This window comes from Peromyscus maniculatus, chromosome 1 (genome assembly GCF_049852395.1).
Source record: "Peromyscus maniculatus bairdii isolate BWxNUB_F1_BW_parent chromosome 1, HU_Pman_BW_mat_3.1, whole genome shotgun sequence".
Taxonomy (NCBI): domain Eukaryota; kingdom Metazoa; phylum Chordata; class Mammalia; order Rodentia; family Cricetidae; genus Peromyscus; species Peromyscus maniculatus.
In genome coordinates, this window is record NC_134852.1 from 78118167 (window position 1) to 78139952 (window position 21786).

A 21786-nucleotide genomic window follows, 5' to 3' on the forward strand; every position below is an offset into this window, starting at 1 on the left:
TCAACTGAAAGATAAAGGCTCAGCAGTGACACTGAGGAGGTTAAGAGCATGGGCAAACATTCACAGATCTGATTAAGAGGGGATGCAACCAGAGAAGCATTAACACAGTACTATAAAACCCCAGTACGGTGCCATCTCCTCTTTGGTTCACTTATATTTTAGTAGTGAACAAGTTGTAAGGCCCTGGGGGCTGGGTCTAGCAAGGGAACCTTTGCTCATTGGTCTGTCTTCCTGTATGGTGAGAACTCCAACAAAGAAAACAGTGTACTGTAGTGGTTTACATGAAAAAATCCTGGCCAAGGCCTCTTGAGAACTAGCTTTGGAGTGGTGTGCGCAAGTCAGTCAAGTGATTCCCTGCTGGGGGAAGGACTTTCCAGAGCCTACAACACATCCTGGGGCTCTGGGCAAGGGGCAAAGTGCTTGATCTCAAGAAGACTGGTGTGGGGGCGCTGGTCTCCTAGTTGGGTTTTACAGGGTACCCTCACATCTGAGCGTGAGATGTTCTCATGAGGCTGAGTGGCCGCCCAGACATGGGTTTTCCCCTCCCCTGGCCAGTCTTGTTTGTTTACTCTGGTGTCACTCAAGGCTGCTTGCTCAGGGAGGTGGGTGTGCGGGAAATGACGGCCCTGGCTCTGAAGGACCCATCGGTAACTTCTTGGTTATCCATTGCGTGCATCAAAAGGTTGTGAGTTGGAGCCCAAATGGTCCAGGGTCACCATGGGGCCCGAAGGGCCAAAGCTTGTGGCTATGAAGGACCCTTGACTCCCAGGGTCCTCGCATTTGGGAAAGATTTCTTTAGGAATGAATCACATTCTGGTGACTTGGGCTAGGTCCCAAAAAGAATAACCTGGCCTCTTGTCCCCTCCCTGTGCTAGCTGGCCGATCATTCAAGTGTTCTCCCGCATCTTAGGGACACCTGGAGACCCCACAGGCTTTCCGTGAATATACACTGCTGTGGAAAGATTGTGGGTGTTTGACGCATCTGGAAGAACCCCGAACAGCTGAGAGGCCCATAGGCTACAGCTGTGTTGTTCTTTCCTCAGCCCTGGGAACAGTGAAGTGTGCCATTCTTCTGTTTATCCGTTTACTTCATTCCCTTACTCACTCTAAAACAAGGACTAACACCTACTGTGTGGCCCCATCTGTGTAGGGGGTGGAAAGAGGAGAAGAGCTGATCCAATCCTCCAAACCTTGGCAACCTGGGGAGAGACGGAGAGCCCTCACTGGGTGTGGCCAGGCCTGAGGAGCTGGGGGAGGGCAGAGCCTTCAGTTTTAGTTGGATTTGGGGTGGAAGCAATGAAGTTGGAGAATTTGGGTCACTCGCTGGCCCCTTCAAAGGTGAAGGAATTCTTTAGCCATCTGAAGACTTTTGTGCTTCCTTGTGGAAGATGAAAAGCCTTCTGTTAAAAGAAACAATGCCCAGGGTCTCCACGGGGGATTCCAGGTGCGGAGAAGGGCGGATTGCTCTGCAGGTTTCTGTTTGTCTTGTCTTGCTCTGGTTGAAACATGAGCTCGTTAATTAATTTCTTCCCCCAAGCTGTGTGTTGGTGGAATGTTCTATTTGCCCCCCACCCCTCTTCCATCAACTTTGGAGATAAAGCTGTCAGGCCCCGGTAGCCTGAGTTGATCTTGCAGCCAAGGACTGCACTGGAAAGGTGGCGACGGAAGGGCCAGGATAATTCTGAACACCGGTGTGTTTTGTTTGGGTTTTCAAACTGCCAGACACATCGAGGCATGGCTCTGAGGTGGTTGTCCCATGGCGACTCTGCACGCTGTCCTGGCTGGGTGGCTGTACATACTGCGGTGACCTGTCCTGTCCAAAGAGAGTGGCTGTCTGTCATGGGCTAAGACCGCCTCCTACCCCCACCTTACATATTTATATGTTGACCGCCGTAACCCCCAGGACCTCAGGATGTACCTGTTTTTGCAGTTGTTCGGGTCTTTCTAGAAAGAAGGAAGAGAGGACCTGATAGTAGTAAGCCTTGGTTCCCTATGAACGGCATCCTCATAAATAAAGGGAATTTGAGGTACTGGGGAGATGACCCCGTGGAAAGAACTTGCCACACAGGTGGAGGACTTGAGCTCAGGTCCCCAGAACCCGTGAAAAGCCAACACCTTAGCATGTGCCTGTGAACCAGAACTCCTAGAAACACGGAGGCAGAAGCTGGAAAAGCCCTGGCAGCTCGTGGGCCAGCTAGCCTGATATATGCAGCAGTGAGCAAGAGATCTCATCTTAGAGGAAAGGTGGGGACCGGCATTTGAAAGTGTCCTCTGTCCTCCACATTCAAACTGTAGCATGGGCACAGCCAAACTCACATAGGGACACACACACACACACACACACACACACACACACACACACACACACACACTTTTACATGGAGAGGGAGGGAGAGAAGGGGTAGGGTGGCGTGATTAAAAGAATGAATTTGGACATGTACATGTAAAGACACAGGCATAGGAATAGAAGATAACCTTCTGTGAGCCAAGCAGAGAGACCCAGAGTGGACGTTTTCTTCATAACCCTCAGAGGAACCCAGCCCCAGAAACACCTTCATCCCATAGACCCAGCTTCCACAAAGTACATTTCTGTGGTTTTAGCCCCACCCCACCCCCATCATGTGATACTTTGTGGCAGACCTAGTCAGATGACAAGAGTTTCATTTACAAGTACATTTTATATTTTTTTCAAGGTGTAGATGAAAAACAAAGATGGATGTGCAATTAACCAGAACATTCCACATTTTTCCTTAATTTGGGGGTCTTCTGTGCTGGTCAGGCCTAGGCATTTCCTACGTGTCTTCATTTCTTTTATTTGCTAATTAATAATTTTTCACTGTTGCTCATTCTTTTTGGGTATAATGGAGATTCTGTCCTCATGCCCCCATCACGGGGAAGGCAGCGTTCTCCAAATCTCTGTTCCATTTCCTAGGTTCATGTTTCCAGCAGGCATCTTCAGCGGTGGGTGCTCAGAGCACCCAGCTGTGTAGGGTCTGGGTCTGACGGGTGCTCACTGAACAACCGTGGCTTTCTTTGCTGGGTAGGAAGGTGGTAAGGAGAAGCCGGGCTCTCCTTGCTTAGACATCTGTGCGGCTGCAGTCTGCAAATGCTGCTGGAGGGGAGAGCAGCAGAAACAGAAACCCAGTGAGGGTAAATCCTTCATGGACTGTTTTTCCTCAGCAATCTGCCCCCAGGAACTCCTCAGTCCACTGTAGTCTCTATGCAGACGTCTCCCCATTTCCTCACCTCTGAAATAGGTGATTGACTTCTCTGACCTGCAGCCTGGCTCTCCTGGAGACCCTAGGGGTTCTCCCCTTCTGTTCACTGCAGCCCCCTCTCTGCGGCCACTTCCGCTTTGGAGACACTGGGCAGCATACCCCCTCACCTTCCCTTCCTGTTTCCCCTGCAGCGCCACTGCTCAGTTCAAGTCTTCTACCCGGGCCTCCCCGGCTCTCCCGTGCGGTCATGTGGTTTTGCGGTCCCTGAAGGATTGGCATTGGGGCATGGTTTCTCTCGTGAACTCCGGAGTCTACACAGGCATCAGCCAGCTTCAAAATCTCTGAACTCTACCTTAACACCCCCACCCCTATCCAGCACGGGGCTTTTCTTCATTGCTAGAGTGCCTAATTCAGTAACTGGTTCCATGACTCATGAGGTAACTGTGGATCCGCAATCCAGGAGCCCCACTTTGTGGCCCTCCCGTGTTCACCCCGTCAGTCCTAGTGCTGTGAATGTCACCAACTGAGTCTGCTCGTGTCCTTCCTCCTCAGGTTCCTTCTTGCCCAGATGTCGTCCCTTCCCATAGGAACCTGTTACCCATAGCAGCCAGGGCGACCCAGTCAACACATAAGCCCTAGGTAGCATCTCGCTCATGGGGTAAAGAGGAAAAACACTTGACACATTCCTGTTGACCTTCCCTGTTTATTCCTGCCTGTTGCTCAGGCACTCTCCAGTTCTTGGCCTACTGTTTCTGGAATATGCCATGCCCCTTTCTCTTCTTGAAGCCCGTGATGGTTTACATGAGAATGTCCCCCCTAGTCTCTGGAATTTGGACACTTGGTCCCTGGTTGATGGTACTGTTTGGGGAGACTTAGGAAGTGTGGCCTTGCTGGAGGAAGTGTGTCACTGTGGGGAGGACTTCGGGAGTAACAGTGGGTCCACCACTTTCCATTTGCTCTCTGCTCTATGCCTGTGGTTCAAGGTGTAAACTCTGAGCCCGTTGCTCCAGCTACCAAGGCTGTTGCCAACATCCACTCTTCCCTGTTCTTGTGGACTCTAGCCCTCCGGAACTGGAGTCCTAAAGGAGCCCTTTGTAAGTTGCCTTGGTCATGGCAAAGTAACAAATACAAGACCTGTGTACACACCGATGCTGATGTGGTCTCAGGGCATCAGAACTGGTACATTTTCTCTGTTGATTAAAGAGTTAAAAGGCAGAGGAAAAAATCCTATCAGAAATCTTGGGGAGTCCTAATTAAGCACTATATAGTACTGGAGGACTAGAGGGCCTCTCTCTGGGTTCTTAATCTTAATAATGGAAAAAGAACTGGCTCAAATGGATGCTTGAGGACAATCTATTAGAGTTTAGAAGAAAATTTCTTTGTTAGTCAAGCTGCAAATTTTGCAATTGCCCTACAGGAGAGTGGAGAAGAGACGTGGTGTGTGTGTGTGTGTGTGTGTGTGTGTGTGTGTGTGTGTGTGTGTATGTGTGTGTAGAGAGGTCATCATTCCACTTGATTTAAGTTAGCATGAAGGTCAACTCATGGCAGGAAAAGGAGCTTTAGAAAAAAGGATGAGGAGTTTAAAAGCCTCCTTAGGTTTTGGCCAGCATCTGAAAGAGAAAGACAAGAAAATGAAAAGGAACAGTCACGCTGTTAGACTGATGTCATTCTAATAGACTCAGGAAGGTGGACAGACCCTGCTGAGTCCATGGAGACTCTGAGGCCTTCACTGGAGAGCGGCATTCTTGGAAGGAAAAATACATTTAGGTGAGCCTACCTTTCTGGGTCCCTTAGCCAGGTCCCCAACCTGACCTGCCTCATTCCATCAACCCTCCCAAGAGGAGACATGACCAGGTCACCTAGAGGGACACTCCACTCTTTACTAGAACGTCCCCATACTAGACTTGCAGCCAGCATTTCTATGATCCCCACCTGTGAACTCTCCGGACCCCTTGGTTTTGACCCCTGTCGTGACCCCGGGAAGCCTCCTTGTTGACTCTCCTGTGACCCGTTCATTTGAGTGGTTGAAAGAATTCATTGTAATTGAATGGTAGGTCCACAGGGTGGCACTCTTGGGAGACGCGGCCTAGTGGGAGGTCTTCATGTCATTTGGGTATATGTCTCAAAAAGGCATTGTCAAACTCCGGATCTGTTCTTTGTCTTTCCGCTGTCCAATCCACACACAGGTAGTCCCATCAGGAAGTGTCCTGTGGCACCATCTGCCACCCTCACTAGAACAGAACTGATACAAGTTCCAAGGCTTTTGAACTTCCTGGAACTGTGAACTAAATAAACCTTTTCTCTGTATAATGTTACTCGTCCCTGGCATTTCATTGTAGCAATGCAAAGCTGACTAACATGACCTTAATTTAAATTGTGGTTACTTTTCTTCCTCTCGCAGATTATCTCATAGCACTGTCTGCTGCTACTGCTTCCTGGCACTTGTCCTGGTTATAATTTTAAATTGTATTTCCTGTTTATTGGGTTAGTGTCTATTCCTTCCTGATGGTCATCAACACTGTGGCAATGCTCCCCACTCTTGGTCCTTGATACATACCCGTGAACTGGATATCTTCTGATTTTACTTGTAGGCAGTGGTTTCTGCGAGCTTGGTGTCTTGTGGCTCTGAGCATGGCTGGAAAGATGCTCTAAGGCCAGGCCAGCTCTCCTACCCTGGCTCTACCCCCTTGGCAGTATAGACATGGGTCACAACAACCACCTAGTGCAGAGATGATTTTGAGTTTCAAGGGTATCAGCTCCTCATTTGGAATCTTAACCACACAGAGAAGAAAAAAAAAATAGCAACTATTTTCCACCTTTTTTAAGGAATTTACATGAAAAAAAGATGGCTTTTATAAAAATGACTTGGCCTTGAAGGAAGTTATTTAAAGAATTCATACTTGGAAAGCAAAAAAACCGTTTCCCTCCTTGTAAGAAACAAAAAATAGGAGGGCATTATTTTTCAAGGATGTTGGATTTATACAGCTGCCAGGGGCTTTACCTGGCTGGGAGCTCAGCTGCACACATGGGATCATTATTTCAAGTCAAAAAGGTAGTTTTCTATAAACAGGCTCTTGCCTTTTATTTTATTCTTTAAAGAAGCATTTCTTTCTCTTTTTCTTTTGAGCTGACAATTTTTTTTTTTTTTTGGAGAGCATCGAGTATGTAAGCTATGTGTGTTTGGGTTTTGATACCATACCTAAGCACCCGCTGCTGGTCCCATCTGACCCAGGCCCTAACCTGACTTTGATGCAGAGCATGGCCCTGACATCTGGGATTTGAGAATACTGGGTTGTCAAGGACTCTGGCCTGTGTTAGCCCACCTCCATTATTGACAACTCCCTGAGTGTGTTCTGTTAGATGGTGACTCAGAACACAGACTGCGTTCATTCGGGTCTCTGGCGGTGTTTTGCCCCAGCATCAGAGTGGAGCACAGTGGGAGGGGGTTGGGGAGCACCATGCATATCACCTGTGGTTCCTTTGAGGCACCAGGAGGAGGCTCTGAGTAGGATTTATCTGGGCTTATGACTTCAGAAGGCATCCGTCTGTGATAGCAGGAAAGGCATGGGGGAGGATCCTGGTCATGGCATGGGATGCAGTAAGTCTTCTTAACTCTTGTGTGCAAAGAGGTCTGTCAGGGTCTTCTCTCTCCGTCCCTCTGTCGCTCATGCAGTTGTTCATCTGTCGGAGCGTGTTTGCCATAATCACACAGTCTCCATCTCAGAACTGCAAGTTGAGAATAAGGGACAGATGGCCTTCCCCTTAACCTAGGCGGATTCTTTATAACTCACCACACTGGTGTGAGGGGTCTCCTGGAATCCCCTACCTTGCTTACAGATAAGCTGGAGGAACCCAATGTCTGTGGGGTTAAGACAAGGTCTGATTTGACGCTCAGGCTTCCTGTGGTCCCCTGTCCCATGAGCCACAGTGAGGACACATTCCGGCTTCTGGCCTTGGAGTGCTGATATGGAGAGGCTGACACCAAGGAGGGCATGTGTCCTCCCTTACTCCACTGTCAGTGTCTCCCATTAGTGCCACCAGTCTTTGCCACCATGGCCTGAAGTGTCTGTCCCCTCAAGGTTGCTCAGTGCCCTTGGGTATCTTCCTCCATTTCCTCCACTCTGTTTTTCTAATTTGCTTCTGTGATGGGGAAAGACATGTTCTTCCTGTGCCTGGGCACAAAGAGCACATTGAGAGACCATTCCTGGAAGTGGCCTTAAGACACTAGGGTCTTGCACAGCAGGAGATGGAGGAATTCAGGGATGGATTTCATGTCCAGTATTTTACCTATTCCCCCTCCCCAGAGATTGCTTAAATACTGTTTCTACTTTTTTTTTTTTTTTTGAGCTAGAGATAAAATAAAACTCAGGGCTTCAAGCATGCTACACTAATCTTCTACCATTAAGCCATACCCATATCCTATACTTTTATTTTTTTTAAATGAAAAAGAGTATCTATTCTATTGGATTGGTTAATTGAGAATTTTTTATTTGCCAAGAACAAAATTAGTAACTAACCATTTGTATTTTGTTTTGTCTTGTTTTGGTTTTGGTTTTTCGAGATAGGGTTTCTCTATGTAACAGCCCTGACTTTCTTGAAACTGGCTGGCTCTGTAGACCAGGCTGGGCCCGGACTCACAGAGATCCACCTGCCTCAGCCTCCCAAGTGCTGTGATTAAAAGGTGTGCGCCACCACCACCTGGCCCCCATTACGTATTTTTAATGTGTGTGTTTCTATGTATGAATGTGGTAAATATGCATTGTGTGGTGTGTGTGTACATGCATGTGCCTGTGTGTGTGCAGAGGCCAGAGGGGGTCACAAGGTGTTCTGATCTTTTACTCTCCCCCTTCTGCCTTGGGACAGGCTCCGTCACTGGAACGAGGCTGGTAGCTAGCAAGCCCTGTTGAGCTCATGTCTGCCCCACCTCCAGGCTGGTTACAGGCATGCATGGCGCCATGCCTAGCTTCTGAGTGGTTTGGGGGTTCAAACTCATGCTTGTGGCAAGCGCTTCCACCAGAGCACTTGTACCACCTCCCCAGTCCCCGTCTGTGTCCACGCTTTAGACAGGCCCCAAACTGTGGAACAAATAGTTTTCTAAATAGTATACAGATCTAACCTATAGACTACCCTTCGCGGCTTCCGAGCTTTCTTTTCTTCCATGTCTTATCCCCAAAGACCTAGTGTGTCTTCTGTAAATATTTCAAATTAGAGTCAAGGGAGAATAAATGCAAAATAAAAGAGTAGACGTGGTTATTTAAGATCTCCAGGTGATTACCAGCTCAGCAATGGGCTGCAAAGGAAGCTGTAGGCTTGACTTTAGAAATGACTCCTGGTGTCTGGGGGGGGGGGGGCGGCGCGGAGAGGGGAGAGCCAGGGTCCAACCTAGCCAGGATGTGTCCTGGTTGGTAGTTGGTAGCAGAACTTGGGGACCTCCCCCCACATTCAGTCATAGGCCTGCTACCTGCCCTTGATCTCTCTAGTGGTGGGGAACCCAGCACTGTGTGATCCTGAGACTTGAATTTCCTCTGCCTTGAAGGTGCTGATGAGCACGTTGGTATCTGTGATCTGTCTATCAGGGTATAAATATACGCTTTAGGAATTTTAAGATAAACATGTGGTGAGGCTCTCTCCTCAATGCAGTAGCAGCCATGGAGCACAGGTAGTGGTGGTGGGGGATGTGGGTGGAGGGAAGGCAGGTCCCCTCTCAAGTGCTTCCACACATCCCCACCCCCAAGAGGGACACCTGCGTGGGAAGACCGTTCAAATCCGCAATGTCCTATCTCCAGTCCCTAAATCCAGGGTTTGCAGACCGAATAGAGGAGTGCTTCTCAACCTGTGGGTCATGACCCCCTTGGGGGTAGAATGACCCTTTCACAGGGGTTGCATATCAGATAGCCTACACATCAGATATCTATGTTATGATTCGTAACCATAGCAAAATTACAGTTATGAAGTAGCAACAAAGTAATTTTAGGGCTGGGGGGAATCGCTACAACATAATAATTTTATGGCTTATGGTTGGGGGTTACCACAGCATGAGATCACAGCATTAGGAAGGTTGAGAACCACTAGAACAAAGAAACAGAGAAGGGGGATGGGTTAGATAATCAGCACTCGTGTGCAGTTTGGTGGGAGGGACTGGTTCTGAAGTTCTGTTCTTGTCTGCTTTTTTGAGACAGGATCTTACTATGGAGCCCAGGCTGATCTTGAACTTGTGACTCTCCTGCTTCAATCTCCTGGGGTACTTCAAGTACTGGGGTCACAAGCATGATGCAGCAGGCCCATAGCCTGGTTCTGGTAATCTGTCACACAGTAAGGTGACTACGGTCTGTAGCAATTTATGATTTATTTCAAAAAGTCACTAGAGAAGAAGGGTCCAAAGGCTTCCTGCAGATGGAAATGATAAGTGTTGGAGGAGATGGACATGTTAAATTGCTTTGATTTAATCATTGCGTATTTTATACAAGTACCAAACTATTATACCATGTAAATATGTAGACAATATTATGCAGTGATTAGAAAAAAATGCCCCCCCCAAAAAAAATAAAAATGGAAAAGCTGAAATAGAAAACAAAAACAAAAACAAACCCCCAAGCAAGAACAACCTCAGGGTTGTTTCTGCCCCTTGTTTTGTGATGAGGCCTGGCCTGCCCTAAAATGTGGGGCTACCGTGAAGCAAGAAGCTTCATTTGTTCCTTCTAATTCATTTCCTTTCTTGGCTTTGTTCAGAATTTCCCACTGAGGATGCTCCAGGGGGCTTTAACAAAAGGAGGAACAAAGGGGACATCCAGAGGGAGAACTGTAGCTGGAGTTTTCTCCAGTCCTGCCCAGTACCACAGACCCCACAACCGCTTATAAAATAATCACTCAGGAGCTCATATTAATTAAACTGCTCGGCCATTAGCTCAGGCCTACCACTGTCTAGCTCTTACACTTAAACTCAGCCCATTTCTATTAATCTATACCTTGCCACGTGGCTCTTGGCTTACCGGTAACTTACATACTGCTACTCTTGCCTCAGCCTTCCACTTCCCAGAATTCTCCCTCTTTGTCCCGCCTATACTTCCTGCCTGGCTACTGGCCAATCAGCATTTTATTTATCAATCAATCATCCACAGCAGAAAACCCTTTCAAAGCACAGGGCCCTGATCAGTGTGTTTCACCTGCTTCTTGGTAACCCAGGGCTCACATTCACTCTCAGCTTTTCATGCATCGGGTTTTGTTTAGAGACAGGCTCTTACTATGTTGCTCAGGATGGTCCTGAATTCCTGAGTCGAAGCAGTCCTCTTGTCTCAAGGCTCCCAAGTAGCTGGGTATACAGGCTCTACCACTGTGTCTAACATATAACATCATGTTACATAGTTCTGTCAGATCCGTCATGGAGAGAGAGGGGCAGGTGTTTCTGTTAGTTCTAGAGGATAGACTTGGCAGACTGATGCCCAGTGTGAGATTATGCTGTGAAACATCCAGGCTGCACCTGCTCCCCTTGTCACATGGTGGCAGGTCATACCCTGGACTCTCCAGTCTCATATGTTGAGACTCTTAGAGTGGTGTTTTAATGCACCTGTTTGGACCCACTAAAGTGCAGCTCTTTCTGAACTATGGCAAAGTGTAAAAGAAAGTGCGCACAGCCAGTGGGAACCTCTGCAGGTGAGGACACCAGTTGGCAATGTCCGGAGATGAATTAATTCTAAGTAGAAATTAAGAGAGGCTGAGGCCACCGGTGAGCTGTTCACCTGGGTGAAGGTTGGCATGCAGGATCCAACAAAGCTCCTCCTTGGGAAAGGTTGTCCCTCAACTCTGCTGTTTTAAAATGAAACAGAGTGACTCTATACAAATTCCAGGTCAGACAGGTTGGTCGTACCTACGCGTCTTGGGCTTGGCAAGTGTGGGGGACCAGAAAGTGGGTGTCATCCTTGCTCTGCCTTTCTAGTGTTGGTGAATGTGGGTGTGAGTCCATAGATTTTCAGTTCGGAGCCTCATTCATTCTGTCCATACGTTGCCAAGGCGATGCCATCCAAGACCTCACTCTTTGTCTCCTCTTGTTCCCCTGCGAGGCTCAGCAGGCTGGCTGGAAGTGGAGCAGTCTATGGGGTGAGGAGGTGTCCTTGTGTGACACTTTACAAGTTCATGATGAGTCTGGTGACACAGTTTGCTTCCAGATGCCTTCTGTTTTTGTCATTTAGAGTTGAAAAGTGGCTTCTGTATTTTTTTACAAACTCAGATTTTTTTTAATAAGTGGATAATTAAATCACTACTTGTTGGTTGTATAGATTTGGAAAGTGCTGAGGACGAAAGGAAAAGGAATAGCACATATCACTCACTGTTAAGGTTTTAGATTTTGCTTGCTCATTTACTTACTCGTTTCCCCGAAAGTACTTGTTCATATTGTGTTTCTGCAAATTTGGGACCCAGCTGTGTGTAAGGATTTATAGCTGTGTCTCTCTACATTGCGGGGTCGCCCTAGACCAGATTTTCAAGGTTGAATCCTTCTTAACATTGGCAGCTTTCTCTACACTTGGGGATTTTGATGGCTTCCCAGGTTCTCAAGATTGCACAACACCTTGAGCAGCATTGCTGTTTACAAAACGCAACCCAGAGATCCAGCATTTTCAGGCTGTTTACTTTTGCTCCTGGAATGGTGATAGGTCACCTTTATGCAGACTCACCACACATGCGGTGTTTTACGGCGTGAAGAGTGTAGCAGGCCCTTCCATGTAAGCCACTGCTAATAAGTATCAAATTGCCTTCCACATCTGGACTCCTATGCACCAGTTGGGTCTGTCAGTCATTGCTGTACACAGAGACCTCATCCTACTCAGCAGCCCTCAGAGTTAGGCTCTGTGAGTGAAAATAGATGTTTGTCTAAGTAAGATCTTATGGAGGAACAGTTTACCTAAACAAGTCAGGAGAGGAATCCCACACATCACTCATTACCCTTCCTTGTTTTGAGGATAGAGCAAGCTATCAGCCTGGGTGTGTGTTATGATCTGACTACGCTTCTCTATTGCTTATGTATCTGTTGATGTTCTTGACGCTCAGCGCAGTTGCTGGGATGCTCATCTCACAGGGGAGTATCCTGGTCTCAACCAAGCCGATTTCCTTGGTCCCAGATGTCATAGGGAAGTGGGGCTACCTGTCATGCATGTCTGTGCTGTCACCCTCAAGAGCTCCCACATCTCTCAGTGCTGGATGCAGGCTTCTCTCCCTGCCTGCTGTGTGTGGCTCTCCATGTTCTGTTAGGAATGGGTTTCTATTTTCTGACAATCAGCCCCAGGTACCTCCTTGGCTGTGAGGATGAACAAGGTAGAGTTTCATTTGATGGCTGACCCCTCAAGCTACTTCTCTGGCTCCCATCTGGTATCACCAGTGGCTGGGAACTCAGGCCGCCTCAGTTAGCCAAGGAGTTCTGCAGGCTTGGGGTTCATCAAGGCCACGTGAGGCTGATCATTCTCTTGGGGTCTTTTATGGTATGATTTCATAAATCAATAAGCCGAGAACTGCTCAAATGTCTCCGTCATTTTCTAGAAAAGAAGCCCAGGAAGGACAAGCCATCGCGGGACTGGAGGGAGCGGAGGAATGCCATCAGGCTCACCAATGAGCACACGGTGGAGACCCTGGTGGTGGCTGATGCCGACATGGTGCAGTACCACGGGGCAGAGGCTGCACAGAGGTTCATCCTCACTGTCATGAACATGGTGAGTCCACAAGAGGATCCTGCCATTGGTGGGTTCAGATTTCTCTAGGAGGGGAGCTCTGGAGGCAGGTGTGGCACCCTTATCTCCTGAGACAAGGAGGCAGCTGGCTTGGGGTCACAGCCTGTGACCCTGAGAGCAGATGCAGTGAATGGGAGAAAGTTTGATTCTGGATTCTGCCTGCCGTGATGTTTGCATGCACAGGTTTGCTCAGTGACGGGACTGCTCATGACCATACTTTCAAGATTCTTGGTACGTGGAAGACTTATTCCAAGTGACAGTTATATTGAAGGAAGAATCAGCCCCTGTCCTCATAATGATGGAACTACTTGGAGAAATTGGGATCAGACCTTAGTTAAAAAATAGCTTACCATGTGCCTTAAGAACTTGTAGGAACTATGAGAGAGTTATCCATTGAGGATGCCAAGAAGGGGCTTATGAAGCCAGGTCTGCACCCAGTTTGTTGAGTGGAGATAGAGGGAAACCTTCTTTACACAGTGGGTGGGTAAAGGAGAGGTTACCTCCTCAATTATTGACACCACAGGCTCTTCAAAGGCAGCCACACTCCACCCAGCCATCTGTTTTCCCAGCAAGTGCTTTTGAAGGCCTTCAAAAACCTTTAACATTGTGTTCCATGCTGGGGCTACAAACGCAACACACAGTCTGGTCCATCCCTTGGGAGGCTCTAGTCTTAGCAGGCAGAGCATCCATTCTACCATAGAGACATCTGCAGGGACCCCTAATGTGCAGGTGGAGGGTTGCTGCTCATGATCATCCTTCAGCATGAGGTCTCATGAAAGAGCAAACCTTGACTAGAGAGGAAGGAAGTGCTGGCGGGGTGAGGATGGGTGGGAAGGTCATGCTGTGGGTGCAACAGGTGTGAGGCTTGGAGGGACACTTGCTCCCTTCAGAGGGAGGTCAGGTGATACAGCTGCAGCGGGGACTTAAAGGGGTGTGGACCCATGTAGACAATGGAGGCTAGAGGAGGTGAGCAAGAGGTTCTGAGAGGCAGGGGCTTTGCCCAGGAGACTGGGGCCACCCAAGTGTAGGAGAGCCTCAAGTTCAGCTCAGTGTTTGGAGAAGGAGCCAGAGCAGCTGCATGCTGGGTGGGTTGATGTGAGGAGTGGCCAGCAGATGATGTGCATATGGGAAGAGGGTCCGAACTGATGGGCAGGGCGAGTGGGTGGAGGCACTCAGGGGCCAGGTGGGGAAGACTGGCAGGAACCAGGGGGTATCGGGAGCAGAGAAACCCCAGCTTACCTGGTCGGTCTTTCATGGTACCTGGACAGATGGTGGAGCCAGTGGCTGAGAAAAGGAGGAACAGAGCATTTGGATCTCAGGAGGAGTTTCTCAGTGGACAAGCTGAGCTTAAGGCGAGAGATTGGGCAAGCAGGCTTGGCTAGAATAGGAACTTGGGGTTTCTCAACCTGGTGATGGTACCTGAAGCCTCAAGAGCGGCCAGCAATGCCCAGATGCAACATCTCCTGTGAGGAGATAGTTTTGGGGTGCAGTAACCCTGGGGGATAGGCGTAAGAACCTAGGAGGAGACTGTCCCTACAGAACAGGACGTTGGGAGCAGAAAGCTGGTTAACAATGGCAGGTGTAGGTGAAAGGTTTAGAGGACAGTACAGCAGAATGAGACAAAGATTGTCATCTGGGGCCACAAGATTGACTAAACTCTAAAGAGAATAGACTAAGGCATTTGGGGCTAGGGCTGGGGGATAGTATTCCTCCTTCTCCAGAATCTGTGCAGCCTTGGGCCTGGTACTGTCATGGTCTAGGGCTTGGACAGATCCCTGACTATCTCAGAATGCATCTGCTCTTGTTTGCCTGAGGGGATGGAGCCTGGATGCTGAGAAGGAAGCTAGCTGTGACAAAGGTGGTTAGTGGCTCCCATTTTGGGTGTCAGAGGACAGTGGGCAGTCATGGTCCTCATAAATGATAAAGTATGCAGGTGGCTCTTTGTTCACGTGTAGGCATGATGGAGGAGGATGCTTTGGGCTCTAGAAGTAGCTTGGGAGGGTCCATGAGAAAGTGGGGGGGGGGCACAGAAGCTGGAAGGACCTGATGATTCCCCCCTGCTGGAATCTCTGCTCTGACTATATTGTAAGTGGGCTGGAGACCTGGAAGGCTGGCGGGCCTGCACAAAGCTCACCAGGGTCAAGTCTCCCCTGTGGGGACGAGAGCCCACAGCTCATTTCCAAGAGTCTGCAGGAAGTTCAAGGGCAAAGAGGCTCTGTGCATCAGCAGTTTCTCATGGGATATCTTGGGCAGAACCATGACATTAGGCCCAAACCTTTCACCTGAACTGGGCACAGGAAAATAGGTATTGATGGCCCCCACTCTGTCCCAGTGGTGATCCTGCTGGTTAAGAGGATGAAGAGGATGAGTTTCTTACACCCTGCTGTCTGAGGCTCCCTTCCCAGACTGCTCTTGTTTATTTGTGAGACGCCTCGCCTCTCTTGCCTTTATCCTGCCCCTCAGATGTGCCTCTCCTGGCAGAGTGATTCCATTGGCATTCTCTCAGCATAGTGAATCGCTGGTTGTACCTACACGTTTCCTCGTGGAACAGGTTGCCATACATAAGGCATTGATACTTGCTTTTATAAACTGACTTAGACCCAGGGATCTCTTTGATGACAGCTGGTTGAGGATGGAATGTTACTCTATATCACCCTACCTACCATCCCCCACGGGGCATGAAGACTGTAGGCCAAGGGGCCAGGGAGGTCCTAGTCCTCGATTTCACTCCAGTAGCAGCTTATACCAGGTTGTCCAGGGTTCACACCCCGGGTGTTGGGGGCCAAACACTTTCCGTTTGGATTCTGAGGGTTTCTGAGGAGGTCTGTGACTTGTTAAGGGATATTGTATTGTGTAAACAATATGTTGTGATGATGTTCGTTCCTACAAGTTGTCTCTGTGTGTGATTTCAGAGCTGCTGGAAGCCAAAAGCAAATTAGTCAGAGTCCCTGGGCCCCTGTGTGTGATGGTGACACTCATTTTAACCCTTTCCTGCTGTGCTGGTCACAGTACATAGAAACCACTTCACCCCCAGACACTATGTCTTGTTTTAAACAAGATGAGCCTCTGCCACCACCACTTCCTGTCTTCGGTCCTCTAAATCCTGGTTTGGGAAATCCCCAGATTCCTTCCCTGCCCGTGGCTGCTGTGGAATAGGGAGTCTGACCCGGTGAGGTACCTGGTACGCCTGGAGAGAAGGAAGAGATTGTGGCTGGGATTGGGCCCCCATCATTACACTGCTTCCCTAGGAGCAACAAGAGGGAACGGGCCCACTGAGCCCATCTGTCTCTCTCCAGACTGTGTTCTCTGGGGTTGCAGGCTTGGAGTAGCTGGCACCTCAGCTTTCTTGGATTGGAAAGAGCGCCACTTGGGTTGGTGGTCCTCATCATTCATTTGTGGGCTCTGGAAACTAGTAACTCTGGTGTCTGGCAGCTCTCCCCTTGCCCTGCTGCTTGGGTCTCTGTAGCAGAGATCCCACACCCCTCTATGTCATATCCAGACTCCCAAGGCAAGACCCAGACAAGTTCCTCCAGTGGCAACGGAAAAGAAAATCAAGTTTCCTGAGCTGGGAACATTTTTTTTTTTGGTCTGGTGTTCCTGTTTTTCCCAACGTCTTTCATGGTTAGGATGAGTTAGATCAGTGCTAGCCAGTGTGGGAGAAGAAGAATAGGTGCCTAAGTCGATCTTCCCAGCCCTGACAGCAGCAACAGGGTGTTTTCATGCCTCTGACACCTCATGCCTGGTGGGGTTCATCCTTTTACAGGGAACAGATTTGAAACGGAGGCTTAGAGACCAGTGAGTACACAGTTGAATAGAAGACCAGCTACCAGCTGATGCTCCCTGCACCACTTGGCTCAGACATTTCTGGTTCTGCTCTCTTTTTTGCTCTCTGGTCTGGGACCTCCATTGTTTCCAGCCCCAATACTGACCCAGTCCCCTTACTGACCTGCTTTCTCCCGTCTTAGTCCCCCTTTTATCCTCGACACAGAGTGGCCTGGAAAGGCTGCCAGCAGAATCAGGAGCTTGTCACTAAGCAGTACAAAGTCCCCTGTGGCTTCCCCTGGCAGTTCATGGGAACTCTACCCCCTTTCTGGGCCCCTCCCAGCCTTATTCCAGGCCATCTCTTTCTCTTGTAGCTCCTCCCTCCTGTCTGAGCCCTGGCTTCTGCTGCAGAGGCCACCTCTTCCTCGGGAGATCCCAGCTCCTCTGTCACTTATAGTCTGTCTTTTAGAGAGGCTCTTAGAGAATGGGCTTTTCTGTCTCCTTGTAAATGTTCCTCAGGGGGACCCTCCTTGCTGATCGATAAGAAGAACCTCACCCTCATGCCTTTTTAGAGGTAGTCTGCTTTATAAGTGGAAAGACCTGATCCACCTTGCAAAACCATGCTTATGAGCTTTTAATAAAATCTTTTACTTTGGAATCTCCTTGTGCTATCAAAATTAGGATCATATAAGGGCAAAACAATATCAGTTTTTAATGAAGTATAATCTGTATAGGATTCATACAAAGAAAATACCTGTAGGGTAGAAACAAAAGGAAATGGAAAGAAATGAGAAAGTTTCATTATAGAAAAAAAATGAACACAGTTCACACAGAAAATGGGACAACAAAAATGATAGGGATATGAAAGAAACAAAAAAATGCAAAAGTAAGTAACTTTTATGAGTTCAATGATTACATTAAATGTAAATGGATTAAGCATTCTGTTAAAGACAGATTTGTAGAATGAATCTTTAAAACCAACCAAACAAAAACCCAAAAACCCCCACCATAGTCGAAATATATCGATAAGAGACTCACTTTATATCCAAAGGTAATATTGGGTTGAAAGTGAATGGATAGGAAAGATATTCCATGCAGATAGTGATACAAAAGAGAGCAGAGGTGGCTATACATGTATGGAAAATTGCCTGTGAGTGGAAAGAGTCAGTGACAAAGAAGGTCATTAGATATCAATAGAATTCAAAGATAGCAAAATATATAATAGTATAAATATTTATATGTGTGAACATTTTATATGCAAATCAATAAGCATGGTCAATCACCCTAACAAAGCATAGGGAGAAACTAATAATTACTTCAGTCAATGCAGAAAAGGAATTCGGCAAAATCCAATACCATTTTGGAATAAAAAGAACAAAATCAAACTCTCATTATCATTATCATCAATATGAAAAGCCCTAAATGAGTATCCCGTAGTTGACATGATACTCGGTGGCAGACGGTGGAAAGCATTTCTCCTACGAAGCAAGGCAGAGATGCTCACTGTTGCCACTTTCGTTCAGCCTAGTGCTAGAAGTTTAGCAAGAGACGTTGAGCACAGAAATAAATAATAAATAAACAAATAAAAAAATAAAAGCCATGTAAGTAGGAAAGAGACAGAATGGTCTCTGTTCACAGAAGAAGATATGGCGTTAACTAGAGAAAACCTTGAGTGTGTGTGTGTGTGTGTGTGTGTGTTTTATCATCAATAAACAGCAAAGTAGCAGTGTAAAACATCCACAGGCTGGTTTCATTTGTGTGCATGAAGACTCTGAAAAGGGAATTTAGAGGAAAGTCCTATTTACAACAGTATCAAAATAACAAAATACTGAGCATTGACAGAATCAGGATGTAAAAGACTACACAGTGGAAGCTGTGAAACATTGATGGCAGAAGTCAAAGAAGAGATGGGTGGAAAGCCATGTGGGTGGATTTAAAGATAGCTACAGTATCAGTGTTACCTAAAACAATCCACAGATGCTGTTTCTGTGAATACCTCAATGATTGGAGGTCTTGGAAAAAATCCATCCTAAAATTCACATGGAATCTGAAATGAAAAAGAACAAAGTTGGAGATTCACAGTTCCTGACCTCAGATTTTCTTCAGAGCTACAAATAAACAAACAAACAAGCAAGCAAGCAAACAAACAAACAAAAAACACTTCTCTAGCATTGTTACCTTGAGACTGATGGAATAAACCAGAACCTAGAAGTTGACACTAATATATTTGGTCAAGTGGTTTTTGACACAGATGCTGATAGGGGAGAATTGGTGCACCCACACAGAACAGAGTCCCCTGTGGCAGCATATACAAAATTTAAAACATGCTGAAGTCCTAATTTAAGAGCTCAAGCTATTAAACACAGAAGGAGGAGGGAGGAGGGCGGGTCATGACATTCAACTTGGCAGCAATCTGTAGGATATATCAAAGGCACAGCCCACAGTAAAAGGAAAAATAGACATATTGGATCTCAGCACAATCAAAAATTCTTGTGCATCAAAAGACCCCATTAACATGGTAAAAGGGCAACCCACAGAATGGAAGAAATATTTGCAAATTACATGTCAGATAATATTCAGAATATAGACTTCTAAAACTCAACAACAGAAGGAAAATTAGGTTTTAAGATTGGGAAAGGATTTGAGCAGACATGTTTAAAAAGACTTACAAATAGCCAGTAAATTTGTGGAAAGATGCTTAGCATCAATCACCAATAGGAAAAGTCACCAACGGAAGTCAAAGCCACAGTGAGATACTTCCTCACTCACTGGGAGAGATCTACTATAAAGCCAACAATCACATACACAAAAGCAAAACCGAGCATATCCATCTGTGAGGGCAGAGAGAAAGGAGATCTAATGGGGACATGAAATACTACAGCTGCTGTGAGAGGCAGGGCACTTTTTGGAAAACAAGCCCTACTCATGATCCAGCGATTCCACTTTTGAGAAATCAAAGACATGGGTAGATACTTGGACATCTGTGTTACGGTCGTGTTATTCCCAGCAGCCCAAAGGTGGCAGCAACCCAAGCATGCGTTGATGCCTGAGCAGAGAGGCAAGTGTGGCATACATGTATACTAAGATATTAGCCTCTAAGTGAGAGGAAACAATGGAGCTTGTGCGATGCCTCAATGGTTAAGAGCATTGGCTGCTCTTGCAGAGGACCCGGATTCAATTTCCAACACTCACCTGACTGCTCACAGCTGTCTACAATTCCAGTTCCACGGGAGCTGACGCCTTCTTTTGACCCCTGTGGACACCAGGCACTTTTAGTGTACAAACAAACATATCGACAAACAGTCATACATGTAAGATAAAAGTAAATCTTTCAAAGGAAGAAAATTGTGAAACACAACTATAATACGGATGACCCTCAAGGACATGTGCTGAGTGAAGGAGAGCCACAAAAAGACAAGTGCTGTATGATTCCATTTTTATTGGGTACCCAGAGTAGTGACACTCAAAGGCAGGAAGTAGAATGGTGGCATACTAGATGGAAATAGGATATCAGTATTTAATGGGGGCAGACTTTCAGTTCTGTAAGTAGAGAGAGTACTGGAGATGGACCATGGGGATGGTTAGAGACGAGTGTGAATGTGTTTAGGTGGACCATGGGGATGGTTGGTGACCAGTGTGAATGTGTTTAGATGGACCATGGGGATGGTTGGAAACCAGTGTGAATGTGTTTAGATGGACCATGGGGATGGTAGGAGACCAATGTGAATGTGTTTAGATGGACCATGGGGATGGTTGGAAACCAGTGTGAATGTGTTTAATGCCACAGAATGCTACACTTTAAAATGCCCATCCTGCTTATCACGTGCTCCCCAGGTATCTATAGTAAGCGCCTCGGGGTGGGTTTGGGTGCACACCTTCCCCACTATTTACTGTCTGGTCATCAGGCATGGTCACCCAGGATATCTGTGAGTTTGTGAATACAGGACCTAATGACTGTGCCTCATCCTTTGCCAATGACTTAGCACTGAAGTCATGTTAACTAATACTGACCATATTTTATTTTTTTTTCCTGAAAATTCTTTGCCTTCTCAACCATACAAAACTTGGAGAAAGACTGAAATGTGGGCAAAGCTGGACCAAATCTTTTTTTTTTCTCCTCAATTTTCATAGTTTTTATTTTTTTAAATTCTTCATACAGTATATTTTGGTCATGTTTTCACCCTCCCCTGAGTCCTCCCAGATCCAAAGCCTCTCATCTCCTAACCTTATGTTCTTTGTCTCTCATGCTTTTAAAACCACAAACTAAAAGAAGAAACAAAAATAAAACATTAAAAACAGAAAACGCAAAATGAAAATTAAAACAAATAAGCAAGACCAGCAAGGTTTTTTTTAAAAAAAGCCTAAACAAAACACAAAGTCCATAAAAATACCAATGAGTACATTTCATATAGGCCAACTATTCCAGGCCTGACCTGGAGTGTGGTTTATATAACCAGTGATACTCCAAGGAAGAAAACTGATTTTCCCTGTGCCAGTGGGTATCAGTTACAGATAGCTTCTTAGTGGGGCATGGGACCCTATGTCTCTCTCAGTGCTGGGACCCCATTGGGCTTGAACCTGTATGAAGTTCCTGTGTGTGCTGTCACAGTCTCTGTGAGCTCCTATGTGTATCAGTCTTGTATCTGGACCACACTGTGTCCTTGGAGTCAGCCATTCTACCTCCTATTCCCTGTGGATCCCTGAGCCTTGATGGGAAGAACTTGATGCAGACATCCTATTTAGGACTGAGAGCTCCAACGTCTCCTTCTTTGTACACTGTCCAGTTGTAGACAGTTCTGTGTTAATTCCCATTTACTGCAAGAAACTTCTCTGATGTGAGTTGAGTGAGGCCCTGATTTATAGGTCCAGCACTATGGCATTGGGAGTCATTTTATTGCTATCTACCCTTAACAGATAATAGTATTATGTTTCCCCCCAGGCCTGTGACCTATGTAGAGTCAGGTTTCTGACCCCTTTAAGAGTGTCAGATATGGGTTCCATCTCATGGAGTGGGCTTTAAATCTGACCAAAGAGTGTTGGTTACTCTTCTAACATTTGTGCCACTATTACACCGGTAGATCTCAAAAGCA

At 46.9% G+C, this 21786-nt stretch overlaps 1 protein-coding gene across 1 annotated transcript in view; it reads left to right on the top strand.

Moving 5' to 3' along the window:
• Nucleotides 1–21786, top strand: part of Adamts17 (ADAM metallopeptidase with thrombospondin type 1 motif 17) — a 332924-nt gene that overhangs the window by 42677 nt on the left and 268461 nt on the right. Inside the window, exon 4 of the mRNA XM_042277783.2 lies at nucleotides 12747–12916. Coding sequence (XP_042133717.2) covers nucleotides 12747–12916 — 170 coding nt within the window. The remainder of the gene's footprint in view (nucleotides 1–12746; nucleotides 12917–21786) is intronic.